The following is a 15,249-nucleotide window of genomic DNA, read 5'->3' as shown; positions in this document are numbered from 1 at the left end:
TGTTGCCTTTCTGGGAGCAGCGGTGCTTGTCAGGGTATTTTATTAGCACATAAAATTGGTTGACATAAACTCAGTGGAAGCTGTTCATATGTACGATAAGATTAATTTTAAATAAATAGGAGTATCTGTGACTTTCGTGGATACTTTAAAATCAAATTTGAAGCAATTCTAAGCCTTTCACCATGTACAAAGTTCGTTCTTGCTTGTGTGTTCTGCTGAATTTGCCCAAAAGGGTTTCATGCTGCGCGAACCAAATGCAGTATGAACACCTGGGCAGGAACTAAGCGCCAAGTTGCACCGTCCGGACCAACCAAAACCACCAGCAAATCCCATTTCAGTGCCTAACAGCAACATGGAAAACAACCACCAACTGTACTAGCAGGAATTACTCAAACCTAATGACTTGTTGTCTCCTCCAGGGTGGCTGCCAGCACATACTCCAGAAAGGTTTACAATTCTTTACTTTCAGCTTTCAAGCCTGAGCACCGCGAGAGCTCGCTGCAAAAACAAGCTAAGTAAATTGTTATGAGCTGCTAATTGGGAAGCCAACTGCAAGCAAGCAAGCAGACCCGACCACTGAACCCCGCCGGGCGTGATCGCGATGATAAGCCACTTAACGCAAGGGTGGGGTAGGATCAGGAAGGAACTGGACGGTCAACGGTTAATGCAATAATGGTTGCGGCGGAACTGACACAACAACAAAGCATTTGCGGGGTAGATATGGTTTAGTTGCCAGCGCAGCAAACGGCGGAGTTTATAAAGAGATCGGACCCGGCCCTGCGAGTGAGATAAGTGCAGCAACACAACCAATGTGTCATAGGTTTTGGTGGTGAAGGGTGGTGATCGTTCTTACGGGCTCACAAAAACCTCACCAGCAGTCAGACTATGCCTACGGGAGGTATTTTAATAAAGGTATGGTATTAAGTTAATTAAAAAAGTGTGCTCTCGGTATGATTTAATAGCTCGTTCTTACGAAAAGAAAGGTAATTGGAGCTGTGCTGGAATGAATAACGCGTAGCTAATTATGTGCATGGGTAGCAATGTACTTTCTTTTAGCAGAAACATAACTTATTACCTTCTCAGAATGTCTTCTGCGATCAACAACGAATTCTTTTGTAAGTGCTACATTCACTTGTTTGTGTCGCTCGTAAAATCTTCATTGTTATAAGCATCTTTATTGCTGCTTATCGAGGCAAAGGCTACGACGTACCCAACCATAAGAAGTTCTGTATGCATACAATTTAAACATCAGCAAAACCTCACTGCTTCTTTCTCCTGCTGAACTTCTTACCCGGTGCACGGAGTTTGCAGCAAACCAACCACCTCACACACAAAATCCTGTTGCTGGCTGACGTCAATATTCAATACAACTTTGCGAACTGCGACAGTCTGGGTAGCCCTTTTGCCTTGGTTCTCTCTTTGTCCCCTACCCTACCATTCGCCTCGCAACCGGGTCGCACCAGAAGAACCGGACCGGGAACATCACGACCTCAGCATCTCGGTCGAACTGCTCGGTCGAACTCTCGCAGCATATCTCGGAGAAAAGGAGTATTGGATGATCATTTGAATAATTTATTGAAATTGATTTCACAACACCTTGGGTTCGGGGGAGTTCGGTGCACTGGGTCCCACGCCTTATTGCTGTGTGCGCAAAAATGGCACCGAAATGGTTTTGCAGTTTTGCGCCGGGTGTCGTGCAAAGGTGCTGCAGGAAGGGAAAGACAAAAAGCATTGCAAACGGCACAATTTTCTCGTCCCAAAGGCTGGAATGGGGCTTTGATCAAGAAATGGGTTAGTCCCTGGGTTCAGGTTACTCCGAACATTGAGCTAATCTTCTTAGATGATGTTCAGAGAATGAGCTTATCGACTTAAGAGCAATTGTAGCAATTTGTTGAATAACTCCAACAATCCAGAACATATCGTCATTTTATTCCAGACACACGAAATCCAAGAATCTTTAAACAAGTCGGATGATAAAAGTAGGGAAAAACTGGGATCGACAGGAGGAATAAATTATTTCGAATCGTCTCTAATTACGCCTATTCACCGAGAACAAGGTCAACGCACCAAGCGAACGACATATGGCTCACACGTGCATTAGAAATAAACTTCATTTCGATTCGTCGGAAATGTCGGTTTCCCTGGTTCGTTGAAAACCAAACAACAACAACAACAAAAAACGAACGGAGGAAAAAGGTCTCACACGTAAAAGAACAATTTCCATACAGCTTTATTTCACCTCAGTTTCGTTTGGGGGGCAATCTACCAAAATCCCAAGGGACGAGACAGACAAAGACGCTTCATCCAGTCCCGAGCGAAGAGTATTCGCCCAACAAAAAGAACCATAAATGTCGATCTTCTTCGATGATGCTGATGATGATGATGCGCAAGAATGAACTTTCTTCCCCCGATTCGTCAACGCTCTTTTCCGCTCCATCATCTATCATTCTGCTGCTTCTCCCTGTGCCGCTTAAAACGAACTGATAATAATCTCACACCACCACAGTGCCCAGCACCAGAGCTCGAAAAGCTCGACCAATAAAACTTTGCGATGGTCCGTAACCACCGGTGAGTGTGGAATTATCCTCACCAAACAAATCAACTCACCCTGGAAAACGAAATGTGGAGCGAGGAGGTCTTCCGGATAAACGCGCCACGCCGCCAGCAGCTGGGCGCATTTGGCCTTTTGCGGAAGAGGGCAGCAGACAACTCATCAAATATCTGCCCCGATTATGCTCCGTCAGCGAGCTCGAATGGTTCGAGACGGAAAAGTACGCCAAAGCGCGTCACAGCATGCAGTCGGAGCAGGAGTCCTTAAGATTAAACCTTTGGGGAAAGGAACGAAATATGCGTACTGTCTCTCTACTGCTGCTGCCGTTGCTGCTCGTTTTCGTGCAAACCGCAGTGCAAGAGGAGAAAGAATAAAATATATTACCACCGTAAAACGTCTGTTTTCCCCCCTCTTCCCTGGTGGAGGTATGTAAAAAATAAAGAGGAACAAAGTTAAGAGACCTCAACATTGACCCGTAGAACAATAAATTTAAACGCATGCATCAGCGACGAACCCATCGCCGTAGAAGACGTGTACGGAGCAAGCACAACCACAAACGACAGCCGACGGTAGTAAAACTCATCGCATTTAAAATTTTCAATTCCATCACCCACTTCGGCCCCCATCCGGCAGCCGGGCAGAGGGGGCACCTGAACCATCGGCGCGTCCGAAATTCATCGCATTTATGGTCGCACCAGAAAGGTTTCTACCGTTTTTCTCGGAATGATTTTCATGTTTCAATTCCATAAAATACGATACGAAGCGGGAGAGGGCATCGTGCTGAACTTTGGTACAGCGATCAAGATCTCCCGATCCCGGGACCCAGCGCACACAAAAAGGTCTAGATTGATTAATAAAAAGCAAAAGAGAAACATCTGTTATTCTAATAGGGTTTGATTTAGAAGCGATATAAAACTGTGAATGAATGTTAATAATATGCAAATCGTTTACAAATTCATAGAAAATAAGTGTAGGTTACAGAGATGGTAGATAAGTTAGCTTCACAAGGTCTTCGGACTTCGGCAACGCAAGCACAAAGCACGGCGCGTAAGCATTGAGCTCTCCTCCAATTACTTCGTCCACAATACAATTTGCAAACAAATTAACCAAAAACACATAAACACAAGTCAGTGAAGGACATGCTTCATTTGTGCGCTTGCATTTAGGGACCGGACGCATGTCGCGCACAGTTCGAACCAAATTAACTTCCCAAAAACTCGTTGCTTCCGCCGTCGTATGCGCAAAGCTGCAGAGCAAAGATACTAATTGAAACAACAGGTGCACCTTCTCAAAACTGAAAAAACACACACACACAAACAACATTTCCGGTGGTAAACATTCATCCACGGTCACGGCAAAAAGAAACGGCGGCAGGCGGTTAGGTACCTTTTGCCCGTTCTTTCCCTTTCGCAAATCTCTGCAGCAACGCTGCTGCTCTGTTCTGCATATTTGTCTGACAAAAATAGACATCAACATCAACACATCACACTGTCCATGATCATTAGACGCGCCGACGGCAGCAGCAGCAGCAGCAGCATCGAACCTGCGCGCATGGGGGAATCGTTTGTTCGCAAAAGGCTAATGACGCTAATTAGAAACCATGTGGCAGGAGACAGTGTGTTTTTGGCACACGACCCCTTTCCGGTTTTTCCCCCGTTTCGGTGCTGCTTTTGCATATGCGTCTGCTAAGCACGGTCCTATCTTACAACGCTTGGAAGGTTTCATGGACGAGGTTAAACTCGTTACGGTTTTTATGGGAGAGAGAGAGAAAGAATGCAATCTACGATAATCGATCGTCCCTTGAAGCTCAAATCGTTTGGCTTCCGCATCTTGATGATCTTAGGGATGTAGTTTTTGTTGTTTGTAGTTGTTGTTACTTATTATTCTTTCTAGTTGTTATAACATAACCCTCAACACAATGATTAACCAGATCGAAACCAGCTCAACTCGCGATGAATCACCGCGCAGCATTGCGAAATGTTAAATGAAAAGCACAGACCGAGATAGAAAAGAAAGCAGCAAAAACAAACACTTTCGCCTTTCTCGGCATTGATGTAACGTACACCTAATCAACAACGCACGCTGATGACTTCCTCTCACGACTCTGCAGCTGACCTGCTTAGCAGACACGGTACAGATTATTATGCCTGTTTTGCTGCCCTCGTCGTCCACGGCCGAGATCGAAAGGATATGGCTGATGCACACGATTAAGCTGCAAATTACTGTTCATCGCCGATAAACTACCTATACCTATGCAGTGAGGAGCGAATGATTTGGTGCACAGCTCAAACTACTTCCCACTGCCACAAGCGGGGCACGTGTGCGCCCCGTGCGGATCGTGAGTCATTAAGAGGTGCGAACAGAAAGAAAAGAGCACACACACAAATGATATTACAAACTCTGGCTGAAGATCAAACTGTGCGAGCTGTGCTCGTGCCGAGTGGGAAAGGAGAGACAGAAAGGCTTCAGACTCATCACGAACCAGCCGGAAAATGTGGCATGACGCAGTGGAACATCAGAAAAAAAACCAGGTACGAGGAAGAGGAAGTTGCGTCTGGGGCCGTTTTGTTTCAGCCCTCGGCGGCACATTGCATGATGGTAAACAATTTTAAAAAATGTGTGCCATTTTTAGATCCGCACACAGCCCGACCGATCGTTCGTTGATGACGGGGGTGAGAACACTCTCGCGCACAAGGTTTGGCGGGGCACCGGTTGCATTGTTTTGCCACGGTACATTATCAATGCAAATGGCGAAGATACGTTAAGTGGTTTATCTGATCGCACGGAATGGTTCTTGATTAGTGAAATGAATATTTCATTCATTGGCTAATGAAAGCAAATGGAATTGTAGCTTCCACAATTATCTTGTTTTCAGTGTTTCATCTCCATTTGAGGCGTCCGTGTGTTGAGGAATTCTCCCGCTGTGGGCTCTGGGCCCAACGCCACACCCTTGTTATCCGCATTCCAGCACTATCGTGAAGAAGGACTTTTTTTTGTTTGAAAAAGGCACCACCGATTACCATGCAGAATTGAGTTATTCTTCACATTTTACTCAACATAAAACCCATCAGCGCAAACAAGCACTCTTTTCTAAAGCGAAAAAGTAACGAAACAAAATTAGTAATTGATAACACATATGGCTTACCCAACCAGGTCCCAGGATCGCCCTAACCATTTAAAAGAAATTGGTATTTGGTAACACATTTGTCACGGATCCTCCCCGGGATCTCATTGCAGGTTTGGTGGCATTTCATTAACGAAAAATTAGTTCCGCCTTGGGCGCACAAAACCTACCCACAGTCATTGTACGCCCGAGAGAGGATGGAAAGGAATGCTACAAAGGAATGCATTCTTAGTTGCATTCTATTCTTCCGAGACAACACTGCCTCGTGTATATGCGTGTGTGTGCCTGTAGCAAAGGCCATTAAAATAAACTTTCCTTTCACAGCCGAACAAAGCAGCAAAACGGAGGCTGAAAGGATTTCCTACCTGCCCGGGATAAGCGGTTGCAATTGCCGTACGCTGTTGTCCTGAAGCCAGTGCGGCGCAAAAGCTGCCTGTCAGCACAGGCTGCCACCATCAACCTGCTCACCTGCTGCCCCGTTGACCGATATCCTTCCAGCAGGAAAGTTTTGCCCCGTCAAGAAAGGTGCAGATAAGAAGTCCCAAGTCTACACACCATACCACCCAAACACCGAGAAGCGCCAATGCGGTAAGAAGGCCTACAGCGGATGCCTCCTACTTGAGCACGGTTGCAGCCCGGGAACATCCGGTTGTGTTGCAGTCGTTGCCGAGCAGGGAGCAGGGACACATTCCTTCCCACTCTCACACACACGCACCCATAGCAAGAACCGTTGTGCCTGACATAAATTAATCCCTCTCCAGGATGACTCGAAGGCACTAGGAGTGGCATACACACACCCTTGGTCTATGGCACACGAAAGGCAAAAAAAGGTTGCACAAATAGAAAAGGCAAACAGCTTCTGAAGGCACAAATAAAAAGAAGGGCAACTACGCTTTGAAAGCGGGACAAAACGGGCAATGAAGGGCAGGTAAATGCTGTCATCATAACGCCACCGCTACCAACAAACAAACTGCACACACAAGCACACACAGAGTGTAATAAGGAATTAACCTGTCTTCTTAAAGGTTCCCTTTCCTGCTAACCTTCAAACCATAGCGTTCCGTTTTTCATATTGGACTGCCCATAAAGCGAGCTTATATCGTACGGGAATGCTTATCTCACTGCAATGACCTTGGGGGACAGGTTACACAGGAGGATAGGGATGGCTTGTGGCTTAAAAAAACTAATCTCAGGCAAGCACTTAACAGGTGCTAAAGCAATAGAAACGTCAATTGGATGCAATCCTAGGTGAAAAGAGTAAGAGCTTTAGCGTCCTTAGACTTTCAATTTGTGTACAAAAAACATAAAACGATTCTAAGGGACCTTACCGAGCAAGAAAAAAAGGGCAAGTCATTTGTAGTAATAAAAGACTGTAGGACAGCTTCACTTGCTATCCTGAAATATTTCCAAGATTCAATAATAATAAAATAAAAAATGGCATAGAAACAAGTGTCCACATCGTCTTCAAATTTCATTTCTTTTTAGCTGTTACAAGGTACATCATCTTGAGGTCGCTTCACGAAGTCTAATCGGATCACCTTCTATACGACTTCTATACGCTGAAAGAAACCCGCCCCAGTCCCAGACAGGAACCACTAGGATCCTTTGCCTGGAACTTACTTACTTGGATTATTGTTGTACTCGGGCCATATCGTTGCCAGCTGACAGCCAAGCGCACGGCGATTCAAACTTCTGCAGCAGGACCACTTCCGGCCCAACCAAAGGCCCAGATGGTAGCTGAACGATTTCGGACTATACTCTTCGCAGACTGTTTGGAGGAAGGAAGGAAAAACATAACATGAAATCGTAACATCACACCGCTTGACAAGGATGCTCTCGGGCCTCTCCCTCCCTTTCCTACCTTTCCGAATCGAGGAGATCCACTCGGTACGTTCCTTCTCGCTGTCCGCCACTAGATACAGCGTGTACTGGGGCAGTGTCGTACCCGGGTAGATGCCGTCACTTTCGCAGTATCCTACTTGAAACGGATAGCCCTGGATGGTGGGAACGAAAAAAGAAACGACGATAGTAAAGAGATTGATGTGCGCTGGTGGTGTGCAGTGTCCCGCCGCCTGAGAACTTACATCCGGTGCCGCTGCATCACCGCCCTCGCCGTGCAGAAGCGCTGGTTCTACGAGCCGCACTCCCTTCACACTGATCCTGCCGCGCTCGCGTCGTTTCTGTGGATGCCGGCGGAGCAAAAACCGGTGAAAAAATAGGACAGAATGGATTGGTTAAGCGACACAATTAGTAAAAGTTTTTGGTGTAAAAGTTTTGAGCTTTCCTCCGCTTCATAATGACGTGCGGGCCCATTCCCATTCCCCCCACAGAGACCACAGAAAATGTGTGCAGCATGGTGATATTAAGCGAGCGATACAGACAGACAGAGAGAAAGAGATTAGCAAAAGTGTTATTTAAAGTGTAAGTGTGTACGTGCTGGGTTGAGTTTTGTTTTATAAGTTGACGTGAGAAGCAGAAAAGTGCAGCATTTGAGGGAAATGATGAAAGTGATGCAAATGCTTGTGGTTCCTCCCCAAAAGTTGGTGTCCGGTGTGAAGCAGAACGAGAAGCACGACGATAGAAAACAAACAGCAAAAGCGTCGGAATCGAAACAGATGAAGGCGAAAGTGTAAATAGAGTGTGCTTTTTCAAGTGATGTAAAGAAGAAACAGTTTAAGAGCATATGAACAGAGGAAATAACCATAAAGAAGACACTTACACTTAGTGAAATGAAGAACAATGAGGATGAAAGAAATAGAACAAACAATTCTAGTAGTAAAAACACATGCAAAAGCTCTTTGATTAGATTAGAACAAGTTCATGCAAATTGAAAGCATAAGCAAGGATCAGGATCAGCAATAAAAGAAGCTACAAATCTAATAAGAATAAGCTGATTTCAAACTACATTTCTAAAGAAAATCTTGCTTCCGGGAAACACATTTTCATATCCTTTCCAAAACACGGACACATCCTGAAATCGCAATGGCGTATTGACGGAGGGGAAATATAGAACCTCCCCCAAGTGCCGGAAATATCACTTTTCTGTAGCGCGCTCGAACACAACCGATGCCTTATTTCCTCTGGGCTCTTCCCAATGTACCCCACACCACAGCATGTTGCACTGTGCGATGACGTCCCGTGTGCATTCCCTTTGCGGTCCAATAAGGAGGTGAAGCTTACAGGATGATGGCTGAGGGAGGTGAAAAGCTTCATCATATTTGTAACAAACGATGTACGTCACGTTCCTGCCTGGTGTGCTGTTGCTACTGCTGCTACTCCAATCATCAGCAGCAGCCCGTGTGTTTCGGGTGGAACGAATAAGGTAATATTTTAAACCGCAGCCGCAACACACTATCCGTTCCGGGCAATCTATCTAAATTATTCACCGTGCATAAGGATTAGCGCGCGGAGCCCGTACGATGACCTTTTGCCAACGCGTTCACCACATTCCAAAATGTGGTGACCGGGATATATCATGGGATGTTTCTGGGAGCTTTACTGCCTGCTGCTCCGCCCTGTCCTGTCTGTTGCATCTTTCCCAGCGTCGGGTCATCAAAAGGCGTATTAATTATGCTGGAAGTACTTCGGCGGTGACCTTTGGAGCTCGAGCGAGCAATATTGGTGCTCCTAGTTATCCCAAAAACCTCAATTTGTCACTCAAAAAGGGGTTTGTGAAGGGGAACAGACCTTCTTGTTTGTGCCTGTGTATCCCTTTTGGCCTGTGTACAAGGAAGCTCATAACACATCTTCACAAAAATGCTCAATTTCATCATAATCAACTCCTAAAACGAGACAAATACTCTTCATCGTTTCTATTACACCCCGAGAAAGATGCATCATTTTACAAAACATAGCGTTCGGTGAAGAAGTCTTCAAGAACTACAAAACACCCCAAATGAAAAGTAAACCTCGTCGTAACAATAGCGTTCTAAATTCAAACTCCAAACAAGAGGGCCCAAGGGTTGACCTCTTCTAGGAGCTGCATCACCGTACAAGGGCACACACAATGGACAAGGGGATGTGTCTTGAGAAATGGGACAGACACAAATAAAACGCGAGGATCGATCGGGACATAGTTCGTAGGCCGGTTGTAGTGTTCTCACTTCTCCCATTGAAAGATTAAATTGAAACCGTCCATCGCGTTCCTCCGCAAACCCTTTTCTCCAGCAACCGGGGGCCGGTCTCTCTATCAACTTCTATTACATTGTCAAACACACATCCCCCCAAGATTTGTAGCGTTCTATAAATCATCATCCTGCTGCTGCAGTAGTCTTCGTTTACGTCCAACATCCCGGGGACCAAACAACGACCCTACTCTACCTCCTACAAAACGCAGTGTCGTGTTACGGACGTACCAATCCCATCGATGTCCAAAAGCTTTCAAGGGTTCCGGCATGGAGGGAGATGATCGCTTGAGTTTGCTTTCAAAAGACTTGCATTCGACTACCGCGCTACCACCCGCGAACTTCACCCCCCGCGACTAGAAGAGACGGTGAGAGAGAGAGAGTGAGTGTGTATTGTCAAGGGAAAACTAGGTCCTCACCGAGATGAAGCCATTCAGGAGTCTCGGAGGGAGTTTCTATGTCCAAAAGGAGGGTGAGAAAGAACTTCTGAAGGCTGAATAATACTGCAACGGCAGCGTTACTCCCGCTTGTCTACTCCCAGCTGATAGCTGATTTATGTCCGTTCGGTACCATCGGGTCCGGACACGAAAGTGGGCCGACAACGGCTACGGTTTCATTCAAAAAAACAAAAGACCTTTCGATTTCCGATCAAAACTCGACAGTACACTGTCTCACTCGTTTTGTTGAGCGTTTTTTTTTGTGTGTTTATTGGGGCAGCACAGCATTCAATTAATGCGGCACAGCATCAAACAGGCAGCAGAATGGGTTCGGTTCGAACTAACTTTCCCTACCGTGTGCGCAAGAAGACGTGTGTACAGTGTACCGGATGCACAATGAGTTCCACTTTCAGTTACAGAAACTGTGATCAACGCACTGCAAGTAACTTGATCAACTCTCTACGAAATTACCCAAAAGGAAGTTTCCTGTTTAAAGCAATAGTTTCAAACTTTTAAACACAAACTCCCATAATCACTAAACTATCGATGCTAATGCAGTTTTAAATAACATCCACGGCACATATTGCCCCTTCACACGACGCCGTATCTGGGTCGGTGGTCGTCGTTGCTACTCAAAAACACGTCCAAGGTTCTCCGGGTTTTCGGTCGAAATCCCGAGTTCCCCTTGGCTAGCTGCCAAAACATTCATGAACATTCAGCGAGAGAGAGAGAGAGAGACGGAGGAGAAAAAAAACGAATAGATCTAGTATCTTCCGGCAAAATTGGGGTTGAGCAAGTGCAGGCTGCAAACTAAATTATTTGCCTCCCTTTAGGCGGCAGTACGCTTACGAAGCGATCAAAATGCGCCCAGAAGAAGCAAATGCAATCCGGAAGCTGAAGATATAAATTCAACCGATAAAAAAGCATTTAAAGCAGAGATGCTCAGCGAGATGATACCCTTTAAGCTGTACAATGATGAATTTAATTCCAGCGAAATTATGCAATAATTCAACAGAAAAATATGTATAAAAAACAAACACAAAGTACATAAAAAGCTGTTTTAAATGATTGAACACAGATTTCAAATTTCGCAAACAAATGTTCTTTAGCTTTAATTTAATTAAGTGTCACGTTTTTTGACGCTCCACGAAGCACCTAACCTACCTCTTCAAAATCCCACGTCTAATCAAGTGCCACCGGAGCACGCCAGGCACGCTCCGTCAACAATATCCGCCCGTCCCTGCCTTAATCCAAAACTCCTGCGCGTTCCTCCAATCAGGGTGGAGAGGGTTCGTCAAACGCTTCAAACGCTCAGTGTGTCTAGCCGGTCAAAGACAAACACAAACACGCACACACATACACACACGTACACACTACACTGCCATAATCGGATAGCCGGGGACAGGGGTTGTGTTTGGGCAGGGCTGTCAAAAGGGATTTTTGTATGTCCACCCAAACAGACACAGCCACACCAACAATACTACTCGCGATGGTCAACACACGCACACCGCAAAAGATGATTTTTGGTTGCGTTCCGAGGGGATGAAACACACGAACGCATGCACGCACGCACGACCACACAAAGGCTAAGCCCTGTCAATCCCGTCAAGCCTTCCGTGGCGTTAGATTCTTTCTTTTTTTTCGCGATAAACCGCTTTAGCAAAGACAAGCACGTATCGGGAAGAGAATGCACTGCGTGATGCAAATTTTGAAAACCCAACTCTTCTTCACTTTTATACTTATGCGAGTAGCTCATTCATTAAGCATGAGGGGCGAGACGAGCATATAACACACCCTTCTTTCCGAATGCTTCCTTCGCAACATCTGGATTCAATGAGGGGGAAATATGGGAAGCAAAACAGGCTTTTCCACTCCACAAAATACACTTCTTTTAAGAAGAAATTTCCTCTTCCACTACAGACACAACACACCCACGACGATTGCCTTTTTCACAGCACCACCAGACCACCTTCACCGGAAAAGCGCAGCCCCGAAAAGGGCAATTTGCAACCTACGCACTTGCCGCAAATTCGTCGCAACCGTTTTTCCTAGAAGCTCGGCCACCAATTAACGCAACTCCCGATAATGCGTGCACATTTAACTTTCAGTTTGTAGCAAATTTTATCAATCGGCTGCGGTACTGCGGTATGTCTACTAGCGCGACGGACCGAACGCGTGTCCTATTCCTTCCCGTGTCAAGCGCAAAAACAGGATTGGGCGGCTCCTTGCTGCGAGCCTGTGCGGTACACGAACATTTTCCGCTACCAAACACACACCACACCAACACTACTGTTCGAACGGACGCAAAAAGGTTTTTCCTCCATGCTGCCCGCGCCACCCCTAAATGGAAAATCGGTGCGGAGGCGCGACCGTTACCAATACACTGGCGCTGTACGCTGTACTGCAGCACAGCAGCCAGCTGATATGGCACCAATACAAGCGCACGGGCGATAATAGGAGGAGTGTCCCGAAAGACGGATGTGAACGTGTATGTGTGATGGGTGAGTTTTCCGACCCCGATTGAAAACCCTTAAGGGGTACGCGCCACACAGGGAAAGGAACATTTCGACACGTTCTATCGGAAGGTTTGAACATTGGCACATTCAACAAGGGTTAGCAGAGATAAGTGAAGGTGTGGAAAAAGGGGTTTCGATGAAGCATTGAAAAGTAAATAAATTAATTGAAACATTAAAACCACATTTTTTAACAAGAGTTTGACTGCACTTTTGTTCAATTGGGCGTGATTTAAGCACTCAAAACAAGCTCTTATTCTAAAAGGAAAATTCCCCAAATACATTACCGAAAGGTAAAATAAAACCCAGTAGGGGAAATCGTGCTTCCGTTTATGCTCAACTTTTTTGGCCGAAGGGTGTGGTGTAAATCCTAGCGAACCGGCGGCACCATTAATCCCTTACATCAACAATGACGCGCGCTCGCTTGTTCAATCCAGTGGTGCCGCATCCTTAATCAAATTCAGTCACCCTTCGTCGTCGGCGTGGTAGTAGTAGTACTGCCAGTGGCACTCACACATCACATACTAACACACACAGAGAGAGCGTGTGCAGCCCATTTGAAGGTGTAGATAAAGCATACAACATCCCACTGCCTATCGTCACCCATATATGGATTTGTACGCGAGTATCCTCTATTGGTAGGCGAAAGGATGCGCAATAGTTTAGGTTCGCGTTAGCCGCACGAAATAGGACAAGTGGAAAATCATTGATATAGCTTTCTTTTCCGTTGTTGTGTTTGTTGTTATTTTCGATTACTTTCCATTTGAATCAATCAATGGAAAACAAATGAAAAATGATCTTTTTCGCTCTTTTATTTATTTATTAAATTAAGCAAAAACCGCTATTATTATGGAGTTATTAAACATCAATTTGCAGTCATATTGATACCCATGAGTTTATGAGTTTTGTAACTTTAAAGTGTTGCTATTCTGCACCACCCCCAAAGCCCGAACGATTCGTAAAGCAATGCAAAGAATTCCCTTCTTCCTGATGGTGCACTTCCCTGCCCCACTTTCTTCCAAACAACCACCCCCACCCGGCTGATGGGGTGCACAGGGGGATGGGAACACTTCCTTCGCACTTTCACACACTGCAGCACACGGTGTGCTTTTATGCTACGCGTTCCCACTGCGCCCTTTTAGCTTGCGCGTCCTCTCGCGCCGTATTGTTTTGTTAGTTTCGTTATGTACGCCACAAACACAGCGCGGGGTTGAAGCAGCGAAAGATGGAAACAAGTATGCGACACCCCCTTGTCGGCGTCGGCATAAAGACTGTCGACCTCATTTCATTTCGCCTAGTGGACCTGGTGCTGGTGGAGATAGCTTCCTGGTTGTGCGAACCTGGCCGCGCACCAACCGGCCAAAAAGGGACGACCACTTATCGCATAAATTGCGCAGCCGAGTGTGCCAGCCGCTATTACTGGGGGGGGGGCTGATGCCGACGGCGCTTGGGTTTGACGGACTAGCGCCCCCTCCCTCACCTTTCGATAGGTCGTGGAAATAATGAACAGCGGCACAACAACATTGTGGCGAAGGCACACATTTAACACCCCGCCGCCTTGCCGAATGCGCACAGAAAAATTGTGCGCACGCGGTAGGTCAGAAAACGAACGGCATTAGTGCAAAAGAATAGATGTTTGAGAACAAAAGTCCGCCTGAGGGTTGGCGATGAGAAAGGTGGGAAGATTTTTTGTTTTATTCAGGAGGAACGGTCCAAGAAGGCCGTATTGCTGAATGGGAAGATTTTGTTATGAAGAGGAAGTACCAGTTGAATAAAATATGGAAGAGGTAAGAAAATAAAATAAAATAATTTTACATTGTAATAGCAATAATATCACAAGATAATACAATTTCTAAACGCAACAAATAAGCTCACAACACGATGCAATCATTCTACAAAAGTATAAAAATGATCATGAAGTCACCAGAAGACATTCTTAGTACCGTCAACCGCATTGACGTTGGCATTAAAAAAAATGATTTTTTCTGTTGTTTCTGTTTTCTGATACTTTCCATAAGAATCCTTTAAAAGTATTCATTTTTTAATATTTACTTGCCAAACATTACATCTACGACCTTGCGAGCTGCCTTACGTTAGTTATCCGAAATTTGGGTCATGTACCCCCATTCCGCCAGGGCCATGGACGAAGACATGGCGTCATTGCTTGAAGCCAATGGACGTAAATTCTGCTTCCTGATATGTTTTTTCATATACCCCAGAGGAACTATTTCACTGTTTAGCCAGTTGCAACGAATTCCTGGCCAAGCTAAAGGCAGCAATGTAGCTACATGTCCCTCGGTCTTCATTTTCAGCTTCCATTGGAACCTCAAGTCGCTTAGTGTCGTCGCCCATTCAGAACTAGCCCTTCTTCCGATGTTCTAATTGTTGTCTATCAGTTCCAAGATGTTGTAGATATCGGAACAGTCTTATGAAACGTCCACAAACTGCCGCACGGTGTCCATTTTAGACACTACTATTTCGGCCATCACGGTAAGAGGTT

General features: G+C 45.6%; 1 protein-coding gene across 2 annotated transcripts in view; it reads right to left on the bottom strand.

The window, feature by feature from the left end:
• The window catches only part of LOC120958406 (tyrosine-protein kinase Btk29A), a 71,971-nt gene that overhangs the window by 49,348 nt on the left and 7,374 nt on the right, over positions 1–15,249 (bottom strand). For both annotated transcript variants that reach the window (XM_040381182.2, XM_040381183.2), the window contains exons 3-5: positions 7,760–7,855; positions 7,537–7,669; positions 7,300–7,443 (exon numbers count right to left, since the gene is read on the bottom strand). In XM_040381182.2, coding sequence (XP_040237116.1) covers positions 7,300–7,443; positions 7,537–7,669; positions 7,760–7,855 — 373 coding nt within the window. The remainder of the gene's footprint in view (positions 1–7,299; positions 7,444–7,536; positions 7,670–7,759; positions 7,856–15,249) is intronic.

The sequence above is a fragment of the Anopheles coluzzii genome, chromosome 3 (assembly GCF_943734685.1).
Source record: "Anopheles coluzzii chromosome 3, AcolN3, whole genome shotgun sequence".
Classification (NCBI taxonomy): domain Eukaryota; kingdom Metazoa; phylum Arthropoda; class Insecta; order Diptera; family Culicidae; genus Anopheles; species Anopheles coluzzii.
The sequence above is the reverse complement of the archived record's forward strand: the minus strand, read 5'-3'. Positions and strand labels throughout refer to the sequence as shown.